Source organism: Necator americanus, chromosome II, assembly GCF_031761385.1.
Source record: "Necator americanus strain Aroian chromosome II, whole genome shotgun sequence".
NCBI lineage: Eukaryota > Metazoa > Nematoda > Chromadorea > Rhabditida > Ancylostomatidae > Necator > Necator americanus.
In genome coordinates this window covers 30878414-30904571 of record NC_087372.1, presented here as the reverse complement: position 1 = coordinate 30904571, position 26158 = coordinate 30878414, and the positions used below count along the sequence as shown (strand labels likewise).

At 43.0% G+C, this 26158-nt stretch overlaps 11 protein-coding genes across 13 annotated transcripts; 5 read left to right on the top strand and 6 right to left on the bottom strand.

Annotated features, from left to right (window-relative positions):
- Positions 1–923: 923 nt before the first annotated feature.
- On the bottom strand, positions 924–3209 carry RB195_020018 (uncharacterized protein; the record flags this gene model as incomplete). 2 transcript variants are annotated; one of them, XM_064188128.1, is made up of 4 exons in its annotated part: positions 924–1153; positions 1620–1739; positions 2022–2859; positions 2931–3209. In XM_064188128.1, the coding sequence occupies 4 exons, from the start codon at positions 3207–3209 to the stop codon at positions 924–926; spliced, it is 1467 nt and encodes a 488-aa protein (XP_064044008.1). The 2 variants fall into 2 exon arrangements, with proteins under 2 accessions (XP_064044008.1, XP_064044009.1); XM_064188127.1 differs by lacking the exon at positions 1620–1739 and having other exon boundaries at positions 2994–3209.
- Positions 3210–3256: 47 nt separating this feature from the next.
- RB195_020017 (uncharacterized protein) lies at positions 3257–3562 on the bottom strand (the record flags this gene model as incomplete). The annotated part of the gene is made up of 1 exon (XM_013438521.2): positions 3257–3562. One exon carries the CDS (start codon positions 3560–3562, stop codon positions 3257–3259), a length of 306 nt encoding a protein of 101 aa, XP_013293975.2.
- A 318-nt stretch (positions 3563–3880) lies between these two features.
- RB195_020016 (uncharacterized protein) lies at positions 3881–4411 on the bottom strand (the record flags this gene model as incomplete). The annotated part of the gene is made up of 1 exon (XM_013438522.2): positions 3881–4411. The coding sequence occupies one exon, from the start codon at positions 4409–4411 to the stop codon at positions 3881–3883; it is 531 nt and encodes a 176-aa protein (XP_013293976.1).
- Positions 4412–5802: 1391 nt separating this feature from the next.
- Positions 5803–6195, bottom strand: RB195_020015 (uncharacterized protein; the record flags this gene model as incomplete). Its single annotated transcript, XM_064188126.1, has 1 exon — positions 5803–6195. The coding sequence occupies one exon, from the start codon at positions 6193–6195 to the stop codon at positions 5803–5805; it is 393 nt and encodes a 130-aa protein (XP_064044007.1).
- Positions 6196–6369: 174 nt separating this feature from the next.
- On the bottom strand, positions 6370–6636 carry RB195_020014 (uncharacterized protein; the record flags this gene model as incomplete). Its single annotated transcript, XM_064188125.1, has 1 exon — positions 6370–6636. One exon carries the CDS (start codon positions 6634–6636, stop codon positions 6370–6372), a length of 267 nt encoding a protein of 88 aa, XP_064044006.1.
- An 18-nt stretch (positions 6637–6654) lies between these two features.
- RB195_020013 (uncharacterized protein) lies at positions 6655–10120 on the bottom strand (the record flags this gene model as incomplete). 2 transcript variants are annotated; one of them, XM_064188124.1, is made up of 7 exons in its annotated part: positions 6655–7115; positions 7169–7758; positions 7822–7900; positions 8098–8159; positions 9318–9604; positions 9856–10002; positions 10067–10120. In XM_064188124.1, 7 exons carry the CDS (start codon positions 10118–10120, stop codon positions 6655–6657), a joined length of 1680 nt encoding a protein of 559 aa, XP_064044004.1. The 2 variants fall into 2 exon arrangements, with proteins under 2 accessions (XP_064044004.1, XP_064044005.1); XM_064188123.1 differs by lacking the exons at positions 6655–7115; positions 7822–7900; positions 8098–8159 and having other exon boundaries at positions 7125–7758.
- A 3576-nt stretch (positions 10121–13696) lies between these two features.
- Positions 13697–14323, top strand: RB195_020012 (uncharacterized protein; the record flags this gene model as incomplete). Its single annotated transcript, XM_064188122.1, has 1 exon — positions 13697–14323. One exon carries the CDS (start codon positions 13697–13699, stop codon positions 14321–14323), a length of 627 nt encoding a protein of 208 aa, XP_064044003.1.
- A 249-nt stretch (positions 14324–14572) lies between these two features.
- RB195_020011 (uncharacterized protein) lies at positions 14573–14935 on the top strand (the record flags this gene model as incomplete). The annotated part of the gene is made up of 1 exon (XM_064188121.1): positions 14573–14935. One exon carries the CDS (start codon positions 14573–14575, stop codon positions 14933–14935), a length of 363 nt encoding a protein of 120 aa, XP_064044002.1.
- A 28-nt stretch (positions 14936–14963) lies between these two features.
- RB195_020009 (uncharacterized protein) lies at positions 14964–18652 on the top strand (the record flags this gene model as incomplete). The annotated part of the gene is made up of 5 exons (XM_064188119.1): positions 14964–15152; positions 15224–15473; positions 15577–15742; positions 15898–16473; positions 18415–18652. The coding sequence occupies 5 exons, from the start codon at positions 14964–14966 to the stop codon at positions 18650–18652; spliced, it is 1419 nt and encodes a 472-aa protein (XP_064044000.1).
- Positions 15594–15833, top strand: RB195_020010 (uncharacterized protein; the record flags this gene model as incomplete). Its single annotated transcript, XM_064188120.1, has 1 exon — positions 15594–15833. The coding sequence occupies one exon, from the start codon at positions 15594–15596 to the stop codon at positions 15831–15833; it is 240 nt and encodes a 79-aa protein (XP_064044001.1).
- A 3333-nt stretch (positions 18653–21985) lies between the features above and the next one.
- RB195_020008 (uncharacterized protein) lies at positions 21986–22315 on the top strand (the record flags this gene model as incomplete). The annotated part of the gene is made up of 1 exon (XM_064188118.1): positions 21986–22315. The coding sequence occupies one exon, from the start codon at positions 21986–21988 to the stop codon at positions 22313–22315; it is 330 nt and encodes a 109-aa protein (XP_064043999.1).
- Between the last annotated feature and the right edge of the window lie 3843 nt (positions 22316–26158).

Sequence of the window (26158 nt, the reverse complement as noted above, 5' to 3'; positions counted from 1 at the left end):
TTTAGAATCGCTTTGTGTTTTCTCGCCAGTCTCTCGATACTGTGAGCTTCAGATCAACAACCGATGAGAACCGTTGCGTAGCTTCTTGCAGAATTCCTCAAAGGCATCACCCCACGAATCTGATGTGGTACGGATTTCAGATGGAGTATTTGTATACGGGATCGTAGATTATGGAGAGAGAGGTGATGCCGTCTATTTCTTCCTAATTGCCGCAAAAAACCGCCTGGGAAATACGGCTTCGAGCGTTCCTGCGCGCTATTTTCTACAACGGGTTCGATTGGAGCGCACCAGCTTCCTGCACGTTCGCATCTTCCAGGCCGTTTTTTACGGCGATTAGGAAGAAATGGACGGAATCACCGCCTCTCCATAATCTACTATCTCGTATAAGAACACTCCACCAGAAATCTGTGCCACCTCAGATTCGTGGGGTGATGCCTTTAACCGGTACAGGCATAGCAAAATGGCTTTTCTCTAATGGAGAAAACCACTTTTGAGCAATTATTCGTCTAAATATTCAACATTATAAGTTTATTAATTAATATTACTGTTTTAATTTTATAAATATTTACGCATTAATGTCAGCTCTGCTATTTTGATAGAGAGAAGACAGTTTGAATGGAGTTGGCTGACTCCTTTCGAGGAATGTCGCCCACAGAGTCTTCCATAATTTATCCAGGCGAATGTAACTAAATTCAGCGTTCGAGAAGAACCCAGAGAGGAAATGTTGACTGAAACTCAGCTATGCAAGCGATTAAGACGTCAAAACAAACATATGAAAACAGCAAGTTTTGCACAGTTCTTTATGGTTGTTTTCTTAAATCAAACTAACCAAACAGACGAGAAGTTTCCTTTTATCGGTTTCGTATGAGAAAGGACTGTCGAGCAATTAATTGGTGTCTCATCCATGAAAGAGCCTAATGCTCCTACGTTGCCGCCCCAGCCATGAAAAAACTTTGACCAACATCAGATGAGGGTAATATTTTCTCATTTGCGTTACGGTAAACATAGCAACCATTGTCCATGAATTCCTTGAACTCCCATTTTCCACAACATGGTCCGGATCTGCACACGCACTTCTCTGCGTACACGTATCCGTTGAGAAAAATGTAACCGGTGGTGTTGTACACATTGCCAAAAAACAAGCGACGGTGATCTGAAAGCATATCTTTGTCAATCAGCGCCTTCACCAACTACTATCATAAAAGAAAAAATTGAAGAAGAAAATTTCCAGAATGATGAAAACGTTTCTAGAATTTTTTTTCCCCTGAAATCCCATGCTGTAATTTTAATGCAAGTCTAAGAAGTTCTGAATTCCAGAATCACGAATTCAAACAGAATATTTTGCGTTGTGTCGAAGTATATCAAGTTTGAAAAGACTTTTCAAGGCAACCCCATGTTGTCGGATGCCGTAACTCTTTCCAGACATTCTTGATTTTGATCCATAAATAGGGATAATTATCAAGAATATCTTGAAAGAAATCTACGTTTTTGATGAAGCAGCAAATTTTCTGGTTTTACTTGGCTTTCAACCATTTTAATGGTTGAAAGCCAAGTATCACGAAATTCACTATGTTTGGATCTGTAGGCGACTAGATAGTAGTCACCTTCACCTTGATCACCTTGATTCCCGTTGATCTTCAAACTGATCGAGCGCACGCCAGTAATTCTTCCATTTGTCCCGATCCCGCGTGCCCAGTCGTTCCTCGTTTCGCGTGGGACACGAAGAGCATCATAATTTTCTTTGAAGGACTTCGTGAAGAAATCTCACCATCAGGTCGGCGGTCTTCCTGTAGTGCGCTTAATATCGCGGGGAACCCAGTCGCTCACGGCTCTGGTCCAACGGTTGTCATTAAAGCGCATCACGTGTCTGGCCCACCTTATTTTACTTTCCTTGGCAAACGCGGCGGCGTCTCTAATATTCGATCGCCGACGTAGGAGAGAACTTCGAATTCCCTTCGAACTTGCGTGAAGCGGGATACTCCTAGCATCACTCTCTCAATTGCGCGTTCAATGACGCTCACCGCATTTTCTTCCTGCTTGCGAAATGCCCAGGTTTCCGAAGCATAGGTCAAAGCAGGAAGTACGGTGGTGTTGAAGAGGAGAGCACGAAGCCGGGTGTTCCTGGTCTTCTTCACTACATCCTCGATGCTCTTGTACGCTCCCCAAGCCGCTCTTCTCCTCCTGCCCAGCGTTCAGGTCGTTCATCATGTTCAGTTCCCGACCCAGATAAACGTAGCTGGTGCATTCGGATATGTTCCTTCCGCTGAGCATGAATGGGACATCCGAGACCGATCCGTTGCGCACGAACGTCGTCTTTTGCAGATTCAGCTGAAGACCGATGCATCCACATGTTTCGTCGAATTCGGTCAGCAATCGTTCCGCTTGGCTGATGCTAGGTGTTATCAGTACGATGTCATCAGCAAAGCGCAAATGGTGTAGCTGCCGACCATCAACCTTCACTCCCATGTCGTCCCATTCCAACTTTCGCATTGCGTTCTCGAGGGTGGCTGTGAATATTTTGGGTGAAATTGTATCACCCTGTCGGACCCCCCTCTTCACGTCAATGATGATATTCTTGTAGAATGGCGAAATTCCGGTCGTGAAGTTACTGTACAACTCTCGAAGCACCTTTATGTACTGAGTAGGGATGCCTTGGTTGTCCAAGGCTTCCACGACCGCTTCGTTCTCAACTGAGTCGAAGGCCTTCTTTAAGTCGATGAAGGTGAGACAGAGCGGCATCTTGTACTCTCGTGATACCTCGAAGAGTTTCGAAACAGTGTGAATGTGGTCAATCGTGCTGAATCCTTTTCGAAACCCTGCTTGCTCGCATGGCTGTCCTTCATCCAAAACTTTCCAATCCTATTAAGGATCACTTTTGTGAAAAGCTTGTAGATGACGGACAGTAAGCAGATTGGATGATAGTTGCCGACGTCATGTGGATCTCCCTTTTTATACAACAACACGGTCTTGCTGGTCTTCCACTGTTTAGGAACCTTGCATTCCGACAGATAACGTGTAAAGAGCCTCGTCAAGGTGTTGATGAGTGCTGGCGGAAGGTTCTTCAGTTGTTCTGGTCTTATTCTGTCGGGACCGGGTGCTGTAAGATTTCTTGCCGACATGATAGCATGTCGTATTTCAGATAGGAGAACCTCTGGAATGACATGGCTGTCGAAGAGATCGGAGTAGAACTCGTAGATGATTTTCTCCATTCCCCTTCTCGACGCAATGGTTGTTCCCTTCGGGTTTTGCAGAGCAGTCATCCTCGTCTTGCGGCTGGCGAGGTCTCGACGGCATAGCGGATGCTTTTTCCCGCCTCTGTAGCTTCAGCCAGCACTTCTGCTCTTCTCTCTTTAAGGTCTTCCTTTATCGCCTCTCTGCAAAGCCTTGCGAGCTCGGACGTGAGTTCTTGGTTCCCTGCGGCTCGTGCTGCTCCACGTTGACGTATCAGCTCAAGAGTTTCAAGAGACAGGCGCCTCTTGGTGGTTTTAAAACTCTCAGCCTTCTTCGCGCAGTCGTGAAGGTGTTCAACGAGCCGGTCATATTCCTTGTCGATGTTGTTCATTGCGGAATCTTCCCAAAAGCCGGCTAGCGTAGCGAAGAGATGATATTTCTGGGATTTCTCTCTCCGAATTTGGCGGCTTTCTCGTGGCGTAGCGTAGCGCTTCTCTTGTGAAGGAAAATCTTCCTCGAAGGAGGCGATGGCCCGACCCCGTATAGAAGTTTGGTACAACAGCGACGTCGGTCAGGCAAGACCTTTTATTGACGATTATGTGGTATGTGGTATGTGGTCTATTTCATTACGGTGCACTCTACCGGATGACTCCACGTCCAGCATAGAGAGGCTTCTGGAATTGCGAGTTCCCATGGATGGTCTTAGTCGTCATGATGAACTCGGAGAACTTCTCCCCTGGTCATTCCATTGTAGGCCGTGGGTCCCGATGTGAAGTTCCTCCGGCGTTCTTCTAGGGCCAACTTTGGCGTTGAAATCGCCAATTATGATCTTGTAGAAGGCATGATCTTCTCGGTAAAATTCCAAGTCCATATAGAAAGCTTCGACTTCCTCTTCTTTGCAGCTTGATGTTGGAGCGTAAGCGACGAAGATAGTCAAAGCTGGTGTTGGACCACATCTTCTCGTCCGCAGATGTCCGATTCGGGTCGTTAGTTGTTTGAAAGAGTCGATGTTCTTTGCCATACTCGTGTTGACGAGGACGCCAACTCCATCAACACCTCTCCTGTCGCATGTTCCTAAGAACAGTTCTTCTCCAGTTTCATATACGGCGTTGAGAGGGTGACCTCGCCTCGTCTCGGTCAGTCCGAAGACGTCGTACTTGATCTTCTTGGCTTGTACCATCAGATCTTCGATGGCCGCTTCCGATGCAAGCGTACGTGCGTTATAAGTACAGATCGTCATATTGGTCCTTTTCTGTTTCTGTAGCCCATATGACTCCTGCAACTCCGTCCGTCCTCGGGCTACCGATCAGACTTTCCTCCGGAAGCAGGAGACTCTTTTCTATTACTGTGACATGCAAAAGAATTTTAACACCCGTGGGCAGGTTGCAAGTCTATAGTCCCATGAGTTTTTGGGAGAACTTCTGTACTCCAGGAGTGGACATGTGGAGCATATTTGTTGGAGGCGACTCCAAGCCGCCTCCCTCGCACCTGCCAGTCACTTGATTGCAGGCTTTTGGCAGGAATGACGTGCGGGAAACAAGGATGTCATGAGTGGCTGGCTGGCTCAGCAGAAACAGAGATTCCGTCCCCTGAATGCACCCGCGTCTGTGGGCAGGCACGAGGTCGCTTTTGGTCCGCGATTGGCCCTCTATCCGCCACCCGGAAACGCGCCACGTGCCCTCGCGACTAACCGGCTGTGATCCTTCTATTGAGGGAGATCCGTGGTAGATAGTAGTAGTTGTGTAATTAACGCATATGAGAGTGACTCCGCATAGATTTTGTCTGGTAAACCAGAAAAGGTGTGAAAGAGTGGTGATGATCGATTGCACTTGTGCCCATGACGATACAACTTATTGCGTGCACAGACTTACACTTCCACTTGTAGCTATGACACCCAACAGTAGACTTACCATTTTCTTTGTGGAGGAAAAGGGTATTTGATTGGATAAATCACGTTCGGAGCGAAACGACCTGAAAATCGTTGCAGTGGCTGAGCGGCTAAGTGGCTGAGCTCTAATCAGTGCGATCGAGCCAGAGGTTAGAGTCGAGTGGGACTCTCACTAGTTTCACTCAGCGCTGCAGTTTGACTGAAGCTAGCGATGGTTGCATCTCGATTCCAACCGCTCGCTTCACCACCCCGTCTCAACTGCACTGAATTTCGGGGCGTTTTGTTCCGACTGTTTTACCGGTGACAATCCATCATGCTTTAAACGATTGTGACATTAATATGACTTGACTAAATCGGCGGGCTGATGTCATCGCCTGACGCGATTACCCGCATTTTCGCCGAGGGATGGCGTCCTTGAACACAGCTCTGCCCAACCTTCTCGATCTTCTGGGAGAGCTTGCACAGAATCAATCTATTCGTCGCTATTCCATATTCTGCGAAGCCTTACGTCTCGCCTGAACTGCCTATCCACGCCGAGTGTCCTCAGGTCCTATTTCATCACCTCAGTCCAGAACTTCCGTTTTCGGCCAGGTGGCGTCTTGCAGCTCAAACCCGACGAACTCCTCAGAACTCGTTGAACAAGGCGATCTGCCGGATATATGACCAAAGAAGCGAAGACGATTTACTTTAGCTACTTTTGATGGTGGTGCAAGATGTTGATGTCTTCCACGTGTCATCCGCCGCTATACCACATCAATTTCTGCGTAAAGATCTTCATTGTGACATACCCTAGGCCAAAAGTAGCCAAGTAGCCGTCTAAGCAGCTTTCGTTCCGTGCAGTCAAGCCTCTCCATAACCGTTGACAGTGCTGCCCAATTCTCCGATCCGTACATCATGATGGGGCGAATTGCGGATAGGTAGACTCGCAGCTTGACTTCGTTGGTGATGGGGGTCGACCACAGACATTTCGTTAAGGAGTTAAATGCAGAAGTGGCCTTAGCGCATCTTTGCTGAACATCTCTCTCGTAGCTGCCATTGTTCTTCAGCATACAGCCCAGGTAACAGAACTCATCGACGAGTTCTATCGGTTGTCCGTCCACCCTGATTCCCGTTCGTGGTCTCGAAGAGATCCACATCTGCTTGCATTTATCAGGACATAGACGTAGTCCATAGGCTGCAGCCAGCTTCGATTCAAGGTTGACAACATGTTGAAGTCTCGTACTGCTTTCCGCGAATATAACAACATCCTCGGCTTACTCGAGGTCAGTCAAAGGGGCACCCTGATGGTGCTAAGGCAACGTAGGCAGTCGCTAGTCGACTATTCTTCGCATAATGTCGTCGATGGCGAAATTGAACAAGAATGGTCCTGCCAGCGCTCCTTGTCTTACTTCAGTTACCACTTCAGACGGTGTTGTACATCCGGCTTGTGTTCGAACTACAGCAGTTGTTCGTTGATTCATGTCATCAAGGAAGCGAACGAACTTTCCTGGTACTCCATCGGCGCAAAGCGCGTTGAGAAGACGGCCTTGGTGAAGGGAGTCGAACGCGGTTTCAAAGTCCAGAAACGCTAGTTGCATTGGCTTCCAATGCCGCTGCTAGATTTCGATCACTCTCCTGACGATGAACACCTGGTCAATCGTAGATCGGCCAGGACGAAAGCCAGCTTGCTCGTCGCGCGTTGTTTCTTCGCGATGTTTAATGAGTCGGTCCAGGATAATGCGCTCCAATACCTTGTACATAACACGCAGCAAAGAGATTCCTCGATAATTCTTGGGGTCCGTGACGGATAACTTCTTGTGGAGGGGAATTATGATAGCGTGTCTCCACGAATCAGGTATCCTTTCGTCTATCCATATTAAACGGATCATCTTTTTCATCTCACGAATCCCAGACGGAGGAAGATATCTTAGCATTTCTGCGCTAATCCCGTCGTCTCCACCAGATTTTCCATTCTTCATTTTTTGAATACAGACCAGAATCTCCGACTCGGTCGGTGGCTCCTCGTTAACAGCATATGTCGGTCTATGAACGTGTTCGAGTTCAGGAGCTGACGGTGCTAGCCGGTTTAGCAAGGTTTTGAAGTGTTCCAAATTGGAAGGGTTGCTTCACCGACAGCTACTCCACTGGCAGTGTTGAGGACAGGAGAACATCTTTTCATTTTGCCGCTATACTGTTTTAGTAGAGCATAGGCTTTCGGCGGGTTCCTGTCCTCCCACGCCTTCTCAAACCCCATCGCTCTTGACGTCCACTCGTTATCGCGGTTTTGTTGCAGTTGACGACGCAGCTTCCTTCTAAGACGCTTTTCCTGGTTGAAGTCACCAGCGCTGCGCGCGACACATACAGAATTGTATGTGGATTTTGTTTCCGCAGATGCAAAGGCAAACTTCTGCTGCGGCAATAGAACCGGGAGCGTTTCCCTTGCAGCGTCCTGAATGCACTTTGTGAAGGAATCCGCATCGCTAAGCTTCTTTCTGGTCCAAACTCCAACATGAATAGACACACGTTGGCGGGATTTTGCTCTGCATTCATCGTCTTTCAGACCTGCCATGTCGATTTTCGGTTGAAGAGGAACTCCTCGGTCTCTCTTGTGGAACCGTATCTTGAAGCTGAGGAGGACTGGAGTCGAACGCGACGTCCCAAATAGCTCTAGATTTTCGGATATCTGGCTGAGCAATGTTCCTCGCCAGAACGTATTCGAGCTGAAGCTTAAGAGTCTTCATCTTCCGCTTGCGCTGCTCCTCAGGCGTTAAAAGGGTTGACACCTGCCACGTGAGCTGATGTCGTCGATGATTCCTCTTAAACGTGGAAGCGATGATGAGGCCAATGCGTACACTCGAACGCCTGATTGCGTTTAGTTAAGGCAGGGCCACCACGTGCAGGTAGCAATCAGACTCGTATACGCGGCCCCGTGACATTAACATACTAACTTTAATGATTATTGAATATATTATAATATTAATATTGCTGATACTAATACTCAACACACTGCACGAAATGTTATCCAACATTTCATTCAAAAAAAAAAAAAAAAAACTCACTGGCTCTAGCAAATACAGGAATTGCCGTGCATTGTGGTTCGGGATTTTTCGAAAGCCAAAACCTAGGCAAAGAATCATGCAGCTCTTGATACATCAGACATTTCAACAAAGTCCAGATATGTATACTGCAGTCACAACCACAATACACAATACAAAGGAACATGAACAAGTGATCTCAGACCGAGATACTTTCTAAAGGAGTTTCCCTGAGAAAGTTCAAAGAAAATTTTGAAGACAACTTTCGTAATGTTTTTGTGTTCGCTGTCTCGAGTGATGAATTAGCTCAAAAGCTGTTCCAAATATCTTGTGTGAAGTGATGTTACAGATTTTGAAACTTTGTTGATCATAATCGTCGGAGCCTAGAAAGTCAGATTTCTAACATATTCTCTCAAACAGCTCCTCCAGGTCAGGTCATTATCCCTTAAAATGCTGCTTCATCAAGGACAAAAAACCAAAAGAGCTCAAGTCTTTGTGATCAGCCATGTAGTCGTGTTGAGTTTGCAGTGAAAAGGACCATTTATGTGATATTGTCTGCAATGTGCTCCGAAAGGGTCCCAGCGTTTGAGTGTTTCATTCCACTAAGACGTTCTTTTAATACGAACACAAAGGAATAGTGTTGTTTCACCAATGTATTCTTATCCACATGTTCTACACGAAATTAAATAAACTGATGCACGAACACGAAGGACGATGCAGTGGCCTTCCCTGCCTAATTGGCATGTTACACATTTTTGAGCAAGGCAGACTTCGTACATGCATTTTATTTCGAGTTATCCTCCACCTTCGAGACAGCACCTTGCAAGACCAGCCCTCATCGCCTTACTCGTCGGTTATAAAAGACAAACAAAAATTGATTTTTTTCGAGTCATTCACTATGTCGTAATCGTTCTGCGCAATAAGACATTGCCTACAAGGTAAGATAGCAACGCAACCGTTAGAATTTGCCTGTTGTATTAGATTAACCGCATTGATCTAATCCTGGACATCAGATGTGATCCTCACGGATATCACAACCATGTTTGCAATACTGTTTTCTTGGTGTTCCAATGATGAGCGGAAAAGCGGTGAACTAATATGGTTTAATTACTTCTTAGAGTTTTGTTTTTCTTGCAATTCAGGCTTTGACAAAGGCGACGACGCCGAAACGTTAACAGTAATAGAGATTTTGGAAAATCTTGACTCTTGTTTCACATTGATAAAACAGCTATCGTCAACATTACCTGCCAGAGGGAAAAGTTACATTTGGAAGAAATCCCTGTCTGTTTGAATAGAAGACAGTTGCATCATTGTATTTGTAGATGAATATAGAAGTTGCATCATTCGGAACATCCACACATGATCCTATTTCAGCACTGATTCCAGCTTGAATAGTCTGGAATGGGATATCTGGCGGAACCACTACAACGCTTGGGCATGACGAAATTGTTCGTTGTCGATCAAGTTTGAACACTTCGCCGCCCTTGGATTGCTGGTTGCCACTTCCTTCTTTGAATATTGTACATAGAACCTGAATTCTTGTATATAAACACAATTCTTGGATATAAATGGTATTTTACAGCTTTTATTGTCCCGCGTGTAGCTACGTGTTGTGACTGTCCTAGATGGTGTGCTATACTCGCTTGTTTCACTCTGGATGCTCATATGAGTTTTACAGCTGCAACTCTGCTGTGTCGCGGGGCAACAAAATATGCATAAAAGGGCACAAATAAATGTGTTAAAAAGACATAAAAAGGGAGTAGCCTCCAGAGGCGCTCCCACCCCATCGTATTCAAGGAAGGTGCAATCCTTCTCGTCGTAGCAGGTTTGCAAGCATGTATCACGAGACCTAAGCGTGATTTGGTATTTAACGGCTGCATTGAACCCATGTTCCACTCGGAAAAAGGTGCATGCAAGCAGTGACGTTATCTGGAATTATCTTCTGCGTAATTCACTTAAAGGCAATTCTAATTGAAAAGAAGAGTTTGTTTGCCTGTGCGAAACACAAGAAGAGTTTAATCCTCGATAAGCTGCCCCCGGTGTACATGTTTCGAACCAATATTTCAATGAATACGGAGGAATGAGTTATTTGAAGCAACTGCGAACCCTGAAGTTCAAGGTAGACTGTCTGAAATATCATGTGAATGGTCTTAACACTAAATCCTGGATTGTGATAGCAGGAAGAAGTAAAACGAGGATCAATTTTCACCAGAGGATAATAGTTTTGAGAGGAAGAAGAACTGCAATCTGAGGTTACTTTAATTTCTTATTAACTCTTTTTCTACTCAGGCTCACTTGTTGAACAAAAAAAAAACACGTGCGAACAAATAGGGAAGGCCCTAGTTTTCGTAGTAACTCTCTAAACTCTAAACTAAATTCTAAGTTCGCGTAGCTTTAAAAATAACGAAATAATATGGGCGTAGTCATGGTGGATGTTAGGGGATTGTCTTTTCGTGAGTCCCATAAGTCACTCTGAAGTATGTTTCCTGGACATGCGAGTATCCTAAATGTAAACGTCCACTGTATGGAATTGGCGTAATATATTGCCTTCCAGGGATAAACTTTTCAACGAATACGGCAAGAACATCTGGTTTCCAATTCATATAACGGGGGACAAAACCTACTCTCTGATTAAAATAGTTTTTTCTCGAAGCCAAGTTCATCGGAAAAACGAAATCCTGGTGTTCCACCGACGTCGTCGTTTTTTCATCCACCATGGATTTTCATTAGTCATTTATCTTCGACCAAAAGCACTTGCATTTCCCCTATTTTCCAGACTTCACAGTGTATAGAAGAAGTAAGATTGTCTGATTTCCATCGTCTGTTCGATATCTTGATTGAAATTCTGAAATGTCATAAAGAACAGCACCTTTTTGCAATATCTGGAAAACGTACGCCTTATAACAGTCAAGTTATATAGCTCGTATCCTCCAAAGGCCTATTCACAGATACTTTAAATGAAATTTGCCGGAAAAGTGTTTTCTGTAAGTTGTACGGTCTCCCTTATTTTCTAGCACAACAGAATCCCTTTTGCAGCTACTTTTGCAGTTGAAATTACAAATTCGGTGTTTTACAGCACTTATTGTGATCATTGGAGATTCGTTAAAGACATCACCCCACGAATCTGAGGTGGTACGGATTTCAGGTGGAGTATTCGTATTCTTCGTACGGCATAGTAGACTATGGAGGGGGGAGGGGGGTTGTTGTCCATTTCTTCCTAACTGCCGTAAAAAAACGGTCCGGAAAAGGTAAAAGCGACTCATGCTCAAGGCTGGCGCGCTCCAATCAGACTCCTTGTAGAAAATAGCGCCGGAACGCTCGAAGCTGTATCTTCCGGGCTGTTTCTTACGGCAATTGGGAAGAATTGGACGGAATCACCCGTCCCTCCATAATCTACGATCCTGTATGCAAATACTCCACCTGAAATCCGTACCACCTCAGATTCGTGGAGTGATGCCTTTAAACGCAGATAAATGAGATGTCTCCCGTCGACACACCTCTTTAGATATCTGTTTCTGTTCTACAAGATGTTCCAATTTTTCCGGAATATGTCCAGGCTGCGGCCAGTTTTGAATCTCTGAAAATGAAAACCTCTATAGTGATTTTTCGAAAAGCTTATTTTTTATGATTTAAAGCAGGTCGAAACTTGATACCGAATCAGATTTGCCTAAAAACTTCGGGAGGATTGCAGGAGAAAGGAAAAGTAATCTCAATAATTTCATACTTTTTTTACACAGACTCTAGTGGAATTGTTTTTGTTTTCCATGTAGAAGTTTTCTAAAAATTTGAGGAACCCTAACTGTGCAAGTGGTACCTAAACTTTTCTGATCAATTCATATGTCATTATTCCTTCCTGATTCTCGTATTTTGTGACTCTTTTCCCATGGAAGATAGCTCTGGTCCGATTCCGAATCGAAAAGTTTGTAAAAATTTAATTATTTCAAAAAAAGATGTTTCCCTCTATTCGTAGCAGATCCATCGAGATTGCTGTTGCATTTTTTTGCAGCTCCTAAATTCCTCTTTCTGCCGTAGTTTTTTTTTGAAATCTAGAACACAATTTCTTCCCTTACTTCATTATTCTTTTTTTCATTTACGCATGACTGCTATCCATTTTTCTTTTAGTTTTCCATATTTTTTGCTCTTTCTAAACATTTTTCAAAAATCATCGCGTGCGTCAGGTGGCTGCGTAACTCTCACATTTTTAAAATATATTCATGCTAATACTAATTTTAATCAACGCTTCTTCTCTTTGTTTGTCCATTTTATTACATCCTATATATTTGAGGCTTTTTTTTACTGCTATCATTCTTCTTTTAACGTTATAATCTTTTTCACTTAGCAGTTTGATTGATTCACTTGCTCCAATCTTTTCAAACTTTTTAAATAGTCCCACCCATTTTCCTAATTGTTGTCAACTTTTGTCTACTTTAATCGTTTTATTTTGTAGTTGAGTTTCCTGTTAGTCTTTTAACCCTCTAGTTAATCCTCTCTTATCTTTTCTTTTCTACTTGCTGTTGCGGTTGATAGGTGATATTGATATCTGTTTGGTAGGTCAAACATAGATCGAATCATATCAGGTAAATCTACTCGTATTTCAAAAGGACAAAGCCATATCATGTATTAACGAACGTACGGTAGAACGTTCTCTATGACTAGAGCCGAGTAAAATGTCCGAACAGTTGGAGGCTGGCAAGCGGTCGAGGACATAGTGATTCGTGGCCTACTAGAGAACGGGAACTCTCCGTCCTCAGTGAAGCTAGAGAACGTGAACTGTCGCCCGGTTGACCTTTATCGGATTGAGAAACCTAATCCATTTCGTCCGCGCCTAGTAAGAGTCGTCCTCCCGTCTAAGTTTTACTGGCGTACCACCTTTGCTAATGCGCGTACTTCGAAATACTGGTTTTCTGGACGTTTATACTCGCATAAGTATGAGATCCTATAAAAGGAAGCGTGAGTGTAAATTAAGGCAAGAGACACGTGAGTGTAATAAAGGTAAAAATCAGCGGAAGTGGGTGCTCTATCGCGGCGTGCTGTGGCGCATTTCTGACATCAAGCAAGGCACATCCGGAAACTAATAAAGCTGCACGGTGTCTCTTCAACACTAAAATCATATTCATTCAGCGCACGTAATCTTGTCAAAATTCATAATTTGCGAATGTTTCCCTGTTCATATAGAGCGGGTCTAATTTTTATTACTGAAACTTGGTTCTTTTATTACTGAAACAAACTACAAAACTCTTAGACTCTGGACTAATTTCTAACCTACCCTATAATGTCTATCGTTCTGATCGGTCATGAAAAGATGAGGTGGCGTTTGTGTTCTTGGTGAGGCTTTTATTAGTGCTCATTATTATTCCTAACTATGATCTAACAGCTAACTTACTCTCCGCTAAGATTTTCTGCCCTGATAATGTGTCGCAGCTATGTTTCATACTCGTATACCGTCCATCAAATAGCTCTACTCCTGATGATAAGAAACTTATAGAAGTAGTTGGCGATCTGACAGTTGTAAATCATACACAATCATTCTTGGAGACTTTAATCTGTATGTGGATTGGGTTTACTGTGTTTTGCGTAAAAATTGCAGGAGTCATGTAGGCTACCAAAACGGAAAAGGACTAGGATGGCGATCTGTACTTATAACGCACGTACGCTTGCATCGGAAGCGGCCATCGAAGATCAGATGATGCAAGCCAAGAAGATCAAGTACGACGTCATCGGACTGACCGAGACGAGACGACGTCACCCTCTCAACGCCGTATATGAAACTGGAGAAGAACTGTTCTTAGGAACATGCGACAGTAGAGGTGTTGGTGGAGTTGGCGTCCTCGTCAACACGAGTATGGCAAAGAACATCGACTCTTTCGAACAACTTACGACCCGAATCGGACATCTGCGGACGAGAAGATGTGGTCCAACACCAGCTTTGACTATCTTCGTCGCTTACGCTCCAACATCAAGCTGCAAAGAAGAGGAAGTCGAAGCTTTCTATATGGACTTGGAATTTTACCGAGAAGATCATGCCTTCTACAAGGTCATAAGTGGCGATTTAAACCCCAAAGTTGGCTCAAGAAGAACGTCGGAGGAACTTCAAATTGGGACCCACGGCCTACAATGGAATGACCAGGGGGAGAGGCTCTCCGAGTTCATCATGACGACTAAGACCATCCATGGGAACTCGCAATTCCAGAAGCCTTCCTCTCTATGCTGGACGTGGAGTCACCCGGTGGAGTGCACCGTAATGAAATAGACCACATACCACATACCACATAATCGTCAATAAAAGGTCTTTCCTGACCGACGTCGCTGTTGTACCAAACTTCTATACGGGATCGGACCATCGCCTCCTTCGAGGAAGATTTTCCTTCACAAGAGAAGCGCTACGCTACGCCACGAGAAAGCCGCCAAATTCGGAGAGAGAAATCCCAGAAATATCATCTCTTCGCTACGCTAGCCGGCTTTTGGGAAGATTCCGCAATGAACAACATCGACGAGGAATATGATCATCGGCTTGTTGAACACCTTCACGACTGCGAAGAAGGCTGAGAGTTTTAAAACCACCAAGAGGCGCCTGTCTCTTGAAACTCTTGAGCTGATACGCCAGCGTGGAGCAGCACGAGCCGCAGGGAACCAAGAACTCACGCCCGAGCTCGCAAGGCTTTGCAGAGAGGCGATAAAGGAAGAAAAGAGAGAAGAGCAGAAGTGCTGGCTGAAGCTACAGAGGCGGAAAAAGCATCCGTATGCCGTGAGACCTGCCAGAAGACAGATACTTTGCAAAACCCGAAGGGAACAACCATTGCGTCAGAAGGGGAATAGAAAATCATTAGAGTTCTACTCGATCTCTTCGACAGCCATGTATTAATTCTCCTATTGAAATACGACATGCTATCATGTCGGCAAGAAATCTTACAGCACCCGGTCCCGACAGAATAAGACCAGAACAACTGAAGAACCTTCCGCCAGCACTCATCAACACCTTGACGAGGCTCTTTACACGTTATCTGTCGGAATGCAAGGTTCCTAAACAGTGGAAGACCAGCAAGACCGTGTTGTTGTATAAAAAGGGAGATCCACATGACGTCGGCAACTATCATCCAATCTGCTTACTGTCCGTCATCTACAAGCTTTTCACAAAAGTGATCCTTAATAGGATTGGAAAGTTTTGGATGAAGGACAGCCATGCGAGCAAGCAGGGTTTCGAAAAGGATTCAGCACGATTGACCACATTCACACTGTTTCGAAACTCTTCGAGGTATCACGAGAGTACAAGATGCCGCTCTGTCTCACCTTCATCGACTTAAAGAAGGCCTTCGACTCAATTGAGAACGAAGCGGTCGTGGAAGCCTTGGACAACCAAGGCATCCCTACTCAGTACATAAAGGTGCTTCGAGAGTTGTACAGTAACTTCACGACCGGAATTTCGCCATTCTACAAGAATATCATCATTGACGTGAAGAGGGGGGGTCCGACAGGGTGATACAATTTCACCCAAAATATTCACAGCCACCCTCGAGAACGCAATGCGAAAGTTGGAATGGGACGACATGGGAGTGAAGGTTGATGGTCGGCAGCTACACCATTTGCGCTTTGCTGATGACATCGTACTGATAACACCTAGCATCAGCCAAGCGATTGCTGACCGAATTCGACGAAACATGTGGATGCATCGGTCTTCAGCTGAATCTGCAAAGGACGACGTTCGTGCGCAACGGATCGGTCTCGGATGCCCCATTCATGCTCAGCGGAAGGAACATATCTGAATGCACCAGCTACGTTTATCTGGGTCGGGAACTGAACATGATGAACGACCTGACCGCTGGGCAGGAGGAGAAGAGCGGCTTGGGGAGCGTACAAGAGCATCGAGGATGTAGTGAAGAAGACCAGGAACACCCGGCTTCGTGCTCTCCTCTTCAACACCACCGTACTTCCTGCTTTGACCTATGCTTCGGAAACCTGGGCATTTCGCAAGCAGGAAGAAAACGCGGTGAGCGTCATTGAACGCGCAATTGAGAGAGTGATGCTAGGAGTATCCCGCTTCACGCAAGTGATTGACGGAATTCGAAGTTCTCTCCTACGTCAACGATCGAAGATTAGAGACGCCGCCGCGTTTGCCAAGGAAAGTAAAATAAGGTGGGCCAGACACGTGATGCGCTTTAATGACAACCGTTGGACCAGAGCCGTGAGCGACTATTATCGGGTTCCCCGCGATATTAAGCGCACTACAGGAAGACCGCCGACCCGATGGTCAGATTTCTTAACGAAGTCCTTCAAAGAAAAATATGATGCTCTTCGTGTCCCACGCGAAAGGAGGAACCACTGGGCTACTCTAGCACGCGATCGGGACAAATGGAAGAATTACTGGCGCCCGCTCGACCAGTTCGAAGATCAGCGGGAGTCAAGGTGATCAAGGTGATCAAGGTGGATTGGGTCAACTCAAAACTCATTTTCAACGCTCTTCTAAGATGTCTTCTCTAGTGCTGGGTTAATACAAAATTTGAATCATCACGATAGAATTCTTTGCTTTATCCTTACACCTAGCATCTACTATTGACGTCAAGCTTCTTACACCGCTAACCTCATCTGACCATGCATTAAACAATTTGAATCATCTGTAGCTATGTCAGCTCCAGGAATTCCTGTGCCCAACTTTCTTGAACCTGGCTACTCTTCCTTGAACCATTATTTTTCCGGCGTTGATTGGTTTGCTGTATTTGGTATATTCCTCATGTTCTGAGATCTACTTCAGATTCTGTAAAGAGATTTACGAGGGTCTGGCCGAATTTGTTATTTTTTTCGAATTTCTCGCTCCTTTTTGGTTTGGAACGCCACGTCAGGAAAGAACGTTGTACTTTCAGAGGCATGTTTTTGAGGAGTTAGACGACCTCACACGCAGTTCACTATGCAAGAAAGTATGTTTCGACATAGATTTCCATATGAGAATATATCTTGCCTATTTGGAACGCTGTTTATAGCGCAATGAATCCATGAAACCTTTCTATTTATATCTAAGGCACAAAATGAAGGCGAATGAGAGGCTTCCCAGTCTCGAGAATCAGACAGGAACTACCTATTTTACCGATGCTAACGAAGTTAAAGCTCTAACTATGCATTTTGCCAATTTCTTTTCTTCAGATTTTTTGCAGCGATTCCATTCCCAGAAATTATTGACGTAGTTTCTTTTCGGAAATTCCTTTTTTTCTTTTGAACCCATCAAACATCTTCATTAAAAATATTTTTGGACTTTCATCGAGCAGCATATAGAATTGACTCAAATTCACAAATTCATGTTCTGAATACATCTTTTGCTCGTTTTTAGGAATGTGCTACAGCCATATAATAAATATGGCTGTAATGCGTTGATTAAAACTACGCCTTTTAAAGATTCGATGCTGGTAGTCATTGTTCAGATTACAAATGCTCTCATAATTTTTTACGTTCTGAACTAAAACCAAATGCATTGTTGCATCCTTAAGAGAGTACTCATCTTCAAGTACTTTGACGGCAAGCCGTCTTTGGAAATCGATAATCAAAAGGCCCACGCTGCCCTCCTCTCGGTGGCTGCATCTCTCGAAATAACACGCTTTTGCACTATCGAGTATCGATTCTTTGGGACGAGACATTATGGAAGGGCGGGAACCAACGACATTTGCATTCGAGGGATGCAGGGGACCAGTTGGGGGCATGCGAGTGTAAGGGTACCTACTTAGGTAAGGTTTCTTTTGTATAAAGTGTTTAGATCTTAGGTGTGAATCTTTATGTATTAAGAAAGTGTGATTCCAGTTGTTGTTCGTGCAGCAATTTAATAAGTATGGAGATGCTATGAATGTTATAGTGTTTCGTATCTCATGATTCCGTTGTATCGGGTTTTGTCATGTTTATGTTACACGCTATGGCCGAGGTAAGAGAGCTACATCGTGTTACTGAGGACTCTGTCACTAGCTATATTAAGGATACGTAAATAAGGGTATTTCGACGCCGTCGGTTTGGTTTGTATGGAGGGCTGCGATCACTCGTGTTTGGTCGATATGCGTTTCGAGTATTTCTGCAAAGTCTATTATTGGTCTGCTACTTCGAAGTCGTCTAAGGATTATTACAATGTCGGTTTCAGGCCCGTAATCGATTTTCAACTAGGTTGAACGATATTTCTTCTTAATGAAAGCGCTGCTAGCAACGATGATCTATTGATACAGGGATTTTTTTTTTGAACGCAGCGCAGATACTGGCGACGGCAGTTGTCGGACTTCGGTCCTGTGGGAGCTCATATTAGAGCTTCATCACCTTTTCGGCATGCGAGATTTTTACCAGCGTCTTAGAGTACATCAAAGTATTAGTGTTCTATAGATCCATTAGACGCTCCAAGGACCTAGTAGCCGAACATGATCGATCTGGACGAGAAAGACCTGTATCTCTGACCACTATGAGCAATTTCACGGAAGGTCCGCGAGAGGATTTGCAAGGACCCAGCGTTTACCATTTGCCGAACGTCACGCTAAATGGACATCAAGCAGACTTCGATGCGGAGAATTATCCAATTGGCGTTGAAGGCCTACAGGGAGATTATATGCCAAGAAATCACTGATACGCAGAACAACAAGTGAAAGGAGCGACCGAAGCAGCTGCTCAGAAGATTTGGAGGCCAACGACATTTTCTGATCCTCTTCTCGGATGAGACGTTGTTCACACTTAGAGAATTTTTTAGCAAGCACAATGATAGAGTCGCACATTTGACAATGAACCGATCTTCTCCTGATTCCGTCATAGTTTTTGCAGGGATAAATGACGTCGGTAAAACACCGCTAAGGTTCGTTACTCAAGGAGTGAAAGTGAATAGTCAGACTCTCTGGACATTGTGAAAAACAGATTGCTACCCTGAGCTAATGTTCACTTTGGAACCCGTCCTAGGACTTACCTGCAGGATGACGCTCCCGCTTACAAGGCGAGAATAAGTGCAGAACTGGTGCAATGCCAACTTTCTCGACTTTATCAGCCTTGACGAGTGGCCAACCAACTCTCTGGATTTGAATAGTATGGACTAGAGGAACTTTTCGATTTTGGAGGCAGAAGGTCGCTCGAAACCTTACCGCTCTGTGGATTCTTTGAAGAAAGCTCTCCAGAAAACATGGGACTATCTCGACGCACCATACTTGATGGCAACACTCTGTGCTTTTCCGAAGCGTCTCAAGGCCTTTATCGATGCTAACGGGGGTACTTTCTAGGTTTAATGTTGTTTTAGGTTCACAGTAGACCGATAAATATTGTCACACTATTGATTTTTTAAAAACCTTATATTTAGCTCTAGGCGATTGGAATACCTTTCCGCTATAATTATGGTGTACCCTGTATCACTCTCAAGGAAAAGCTTCAAGAAAACACAAACATTTTCAAATCTAGAATTATTCTCATTGAGCTTCTTGGAAATTGAAAAAAGGAATTTTATTCAGGAGTTTCTTCCCAATGGAAACAAAGCCGGTGTTTCTTGATCAAAGGGTTGACGATTGATGTGAGGACGTTAGCCAACCATTACCATTGATTATGAATCACTAAATTTGTGTGGGGCAAAGGTCACCATTATTAACGTTCTATCACAACGAACATTTTGGCATTGTCAGGCTTCTGAGAGCATAAAAGGTCATAAAACCTGAAAACTATCCCATATCGTTGCGCTTACTTTGCTACCCGAGGTGTCGTCATGCTATGGGATCGCCGTGGAATGGGATTGCCCCTAATGCTAATAAGGGTGATTGAGCTTGAGCCTGTTCGTTGTTCGCTTTGATATGCGCCCTGCATTTTTTGCTGTACTTTTATATATACGTACATATCCGTAGCGTTCTGTTAGCCACAATTTCGGGTTTGTACGATACGACATTAAGACAAGTGGCAGCTGAACTGGAAGGAACGTTTTCACGAACTTGTACGCGCTGAGCTTTGACAGGAGCTGCTGTATTTGAGATCTCTTTCCATCGAGATGTACTGGTGCTCACGTTGTGCTCATCCGAACAGGAAGTGATTTCCTTCCAATGGCGACATTCTGTTGCGAACTGACTGTCGGTTGATTATTGTGAATTACTTTTATTATTCTCATTTCAACGTGGAGATCGCACTTTGTACCTTGTATTGTCGATAATAAGATAATGATAACGATAGAAATGTGATAATAATATGGTAGAGAATCGGCCACTGAGTGAGTTTTAACTGGTTACAACGATATGAACTTCACTGATTCCTCGTTTCAAATGTGTTATGCAATGATAACTACTCAAGAGGAGGAATAAGGGAATATTTTTGTGGGAATAATATATACGATTTTTCTGCTTTTGACAAAAGCGATTGAGCTGAAACGTTAGCCACAATAAGGACTGTTGCAATACTTACTTTTACGTCACGCAGATCATCAATAAATTGCAAAGTCATGGCAAGATTCTGGGAAGATCAATCTTTTATGATTGTTACTTAATTCAGCAACCCTGATCATGAGGATTGAAAAAGCAGTGCTGGTAATCTTAAACTGCCAGAGTTCTAGCCTCTGCATTGTACTAGACATGAACATATGCACACGTCTTTTATACTTTCGATTCGCGGGGATGATTGTCTTTCCAAAATGTAACATGGGGATTGAACATTAAGTTGACATACAGAAGCCACTGAGAGTTGGGTCTTTGAGACACTCGAATAACCAAGACTTTATTGTACATATAACCCGGCCGTTTCTTGAATATCAAGAATGGTTAGATGAAGAAACTTACTAGAAAATCACATCCGCCAGAGAAGCTACAGAACAGTTACAGCGAAAAAGAAAGTAAAGTATTTCAAAATGAATTCGTAAGGATATTAAACCCACTTGTAGGAGAGCGGAAATGGCTGTTGTGTTTACTGTAAGTGCTAACTAGCCGAAAACTCAGTTGTATGTGAGGATTTAACTCAAGGATTTAAATCCCATCAAAATGGGATCTAAATCTGAGACATGGCCCAGTGCAGCTTCGTCGCTAGTTTCAACCGAACCGATGCTGTCTACCTACGCAACATGACATGTCTGATCGCAAAGCATCGTAAGAAGCAAAATCCACTGCACCTCACATTTTTCGACATGGAGAGAATGTTTGCCCGCTTTCCTTACAGAGTCATGTGGTGCGTCATTGAACGACATGCTGTATCAGAGAGCTATCTAGATAGGTCTGAGCAAAAGTCAACTTCAAACGACTACTTGTAGTCGGCGAAATTTCTCATCTCCGTTTACCTCCAGTAAAGCTCAGCCATACTTTCGCTGCTCTCAGCGGTCGTCATGGATACTATATCAAGAGATCTTCCGATGCTCGCACTCTGTACGCCACTCCACGCATTTAGGCGTCTCAAGAAGGAAAGAACTGGAGCAGCAAACTCAGGTGTGGTAGGCTAGCAATGTTGTGTTACGAATTGGGTTGCCCCGGAAGTCAATCGATTTTCCCCATATTTCCCAGTTTTTTTTAAAGCAATCCAAAGTTTATTATACATAGATATCTATCAAAAAGATAATTGCCAAACCATTCCTCACGTCAATGCCCGTCCTTACGTGACTTACCTTACCATCCAGAAAAGTATCGGACTTGGTTGGGAAGACCTATCGCACCCTGCTTACTCTTCTGACCTGGATCCTTCTGACTACCGTTTGTTTCGGGCACTGAAGCTGCGTCTACAAGAAAAAAAAATCCGATTATCAGGAGCTGAAAAGTGAGATTTCTGTACATTCTGCTTTTTCGACCGGAGTTCTGGACTTCTGAAATTGGTAGTCTAGTAAGTGTTGTACATACGCAGTCGACCATGATGTTATTATTTTGTTGATTGATATCTGTGGACAATAAAGTTAAAATTGTTTGAAATCTGATGCAAGACCTTCGGACCAACCTAGATATTATATTATCTTAAAAAGACCGAATACATGACAATCGATGTGAACGAGACTGAGAGCACAGATTTCTTGAAAATATCTCGACTTGCATCTGACGGCAGCCTTATACCTATCCTACGATCCGCTCTTGTTGGGATGCCACTGTTGAAGTTGCGACCAGCCCGATGTCCTCTGTGCAAAGGGTACTCCATCGTCTTGAGAAGAAAATATATGGAAGTGTTACTCAACCGTGGAATAGAATGGAAATGTGGAGATCGATTGATTCTGTGCAAGGTCTCGCAGAAGATCCAGAAGGTCGGGCAGAACTATGTTCAAAGACGACATACCTCGGCGAAGATGCAAGCATTTGTCAGGCGATAACCTGAACCCGCCGTTTAAGTGAATACGCAACCCTGTAGGCGGCGATTGTTCGCCTAACTGAACTAAGGAAGTGAAACTTTCTCCTGCGGTCTTTGAAGGACACATACTGACAAACTAAACTAAAGGTTGTCTAAAAGTCTCGGTCTTCACCTAAGCTGAGACGAAAATTGAAGTAGTACTTGTAATTGAAGTAGAATGGGTATCAAATGCTTCTGACTTTTAGACTTTCGACAATGATGTAAGAGACATTACCTCGATATCAGAAAGTCTTCATTTAAAATAAAAATTTTAAGTCCTAATTTTAAGAAATTTCTATGCTTTAAGTAAAAAAGAGTTCTAAGACTACCGTAAGACTACCGTAAACAGTACATATTTTGAGAACAGATACGTATGTGCATGTTTCCACGTTCAAATCATGTTTCCCCTGTGAAAGGTTCAAAAGTCCTTTGTGTCATGGGGACAGGCTTTCTGTTATGGCTTCCACGGAAAGACGCCAATAATTGTCTAAAAATTACAGGGTTCGACGACGACATATCGGCACGTACCTTCGATCGTTTCCAGACACACGATGTTCAAATGAGGCGTGAATTGTAATGGTAATAAGAATGTCAAAGTGGACATTGGCCTACCTCAGCTCTTCCTTCCTGCGTTCACACCACATTATTTCTTTAACTCTTTTTAAGGGCACGCATCGACACCGACTGATTGTTAACCGAACAACGATAGCTTCTAGTGTAATGATGTCGTTGCAAAGGGTTCTCCTCGAATCATCGCATCGGATAACGAATTGTGTTGATGCTTATGATGTTTACTTAGGAAATAACAAAGATATATACATTTTTCTGCAACTACAGTGTTAACTTTGAGATTATGCAGAACTGCTTCAGAGCTTCCTCAAAATTTATCACAAAAAGGTCTCGCAGAAGAAATGGTGGCACTTCCTTTTTAGTAGAAAAGGTATCGTTGATGAGTCGTATCGAAGAATGTTCTGGAGCTTTGGATACTTATACCTGAGCATGCTCATTCCTAAGAAACCTTATTTATTGCAGGCTACTTTAAAAATAGTGCATAGTATTTTTAAAGAGGAAACAATAAGAATTGTTTGTCAAGTTTGAAGCAGGTCTAATTAACACTACTTTTCCAGTGTTTTTGGAAGAATTTATATGTTTTCTGGCGCTATTCCTTGTGGTTAAATTACAATGGCAATGTCTCAAGTTTCGCTTGGTCATTCCAATACGGGGCTGCTAAAGAGTCGTCCACCGAACTGAGAAAAAAAATTAGTATTATTCCAAGTTCTGGCTCAGGACACCTTTTTCTTTTTCTGCAGGGAAACAATAGGTTTCTCACTCCATTCTAATCATTTTGCAGCTATGAATTTATTAGAGTCTAACTGCTCCTAAATCCATTAAGGTCACTCAGTTTCCTGAATCGAAGCTTGCTCCTACTCAAATTTCGCATTTTAAGACTTTTCTTCAAGAAACTATGAGTAACTCTGAAACAACGAAAGATGTCGGCTATTCCTTAATGATACCACCAATTTCAAGAGGAAGAGGGTTCAAATGTGAAGACATTTAAAATCCCAAATTAAGAGTTGAAACTATGGACTTTATGGATTTTCATGAATAGTTTTGCAGAATTGCTTTTCAAAAGTCTAGAATTATCCTCGTTGCAAGTAGCATGTGACCACATCCGACTGTATGCCCGAAATTGCAGTAGTTTTTTTTTTATTATTTTCTCAATACTTCACAAAATATCGGTAATTAAACACATCTTTGTTTCAAATTTCCCTAAAAGCAAGTAGTGCAATGAAGTTATTACGAAAATTCAAATATCCTTCAATACATATTGAAAAAGTGCGGCACATGTCACTCAATGAGTGCAAATCCACCGCATATCGCTGTAAATGCCCTAGCTGACAGATATTCACAGAAATGTTTGCAATTTTTTTTGTGTCATGCGCTTAGGAGACTTAAAATTAAAAGCGAAATGTTCAATTAGTGGAACGTTCTAATCATTTAGAGAATTCTGTACGTAGGTTTATCACAATAACAATTACTGAGATAATTGTTGCTCTGATGATGAAATGAAAAGGTCGATGGGACAACTTTCAAAGCTCTTCGTGCTGTTTTGTGCCGGGATATGTGTATTCATTAATTATGCCTTATCTATTATATTTGATAAAATACACAATATCTTTATTTTTTTTACTGTTTTATTCCTTTTTAATCTAGGCACGATTATAAAGAGCTTCTGCTAAATATGTAATTTTCCTATGATGTTGTGTAATTTGATGTGTGGAAGGTTCAGGGAATCCGTAATCATATCCAGTGGGCGCTCAATACATTTACGGTGAACAGCCCCTTACGGTCATAAACCATCAGAATTTAGTTAAGAAATTTGCTCTAGCAGTGGGACAAGAAACTTTTTTCATTGAATGTTCTGAAAATTTTCTTTCGCAACTATCACCAAAAATTAGGATTCTCTATTTTATTTCAGTTCTTTTCGAAGTGTGCTATAAAGCAGAAATATAGAAATGTTAATTCATCGTTTTTTTGTTGACACTATGTGATCACTGCTGCCCTGTTTTCGTTGTTTTTTTTTATTTTTTTAAATTTCCAAAAATTTCGCCCCCAACCTATTTCTCCTTTGAGTTCTAGAAAAGCGTAGAACCATTAATTAAGGAATCATTAGCTCCTGCTCCTATGCACAACAGTTATGAGAACAATCATCGTAGATATATATCATCGTAGATATATAAGATATATGTAGGAATCTTTTTGATGCTTTTCTGTGGGACCCTCACCTACCATCGCTGTGAAGTCTACAAGCAGGTTTGTGGTTTTTTGAGAGCAAATCTGTCTTGAAACATCGTTTGATCCTAGCAAATCATTGTATGTTCTGTATCCACCAATATCCTCTGCGATTTATGTGCTTGGTACGCTAACTTTGTACAAAAGAACATGTCGTTAAATCATTTGAAACGATAAACGATGACATTTTAGTTGTACTTAACCATGATCAAATCTTGAATTCAACGGTAATGGTTTCTTAAAAGATATGTCACAGAAGAAAATGATATCGTCTTCTAAGGCATTGGTTAATAAAAGATTTTCATGAAATTCTTCCATTCCAATTCTTATTCCAGATTTCCAAAAAAAACCTCTCTTCTAGCATCGCTTTTCAAGAACTTGGATTTTTTCCTCATATTTGTGTTATAAACTTCGACATAACACCATAACAACATGTCAATGAGATGGAAAACAATTTTGACATTTAAGATTTCTGCGAAATTCCCAAGCTGTAGTGAAAACTTCTCCTTTTGTTGAATGCAGTCGACGCTAAGACATGAATCCGGCGTTATTCGATAGTATCAAAACAATGCCGAGTAATGAATGTGTTTAATACTAAATCAGGTATATGTCAAGTGCCGCCGTGATATCCGGCCAAAGCTATTGCATAACAGATGTGCAGGTCTCGTCACGTTCAAGCATACGGTAATTAGTTGTGTTCGATGTGACGTGTAAGCAAATAAAACACGAAGCGGTCATGGTGATTGCGATTGTGATTAGAACATTTGTAACAGTGTAAAAATATAGCAATTCGATGTATATTCGTTATACCCTGGATACAGTATCGCTATTCACCACTTCGTACCTTTAATTTCACTTGCTGCGCTACGGTCTATAATTACGCGCATGGATATGGGAGGTTGTGATTAACGTGCAGCCTCAGTGGCTATACGGTAGTGAAAAAAGTGAAAAGAGCATCTTTGATTATACGTAGCTCACATTTTTTCTCTAACGGTCGAACATGTTAAGAAATTACGGCCGGTCTAAACTGCCT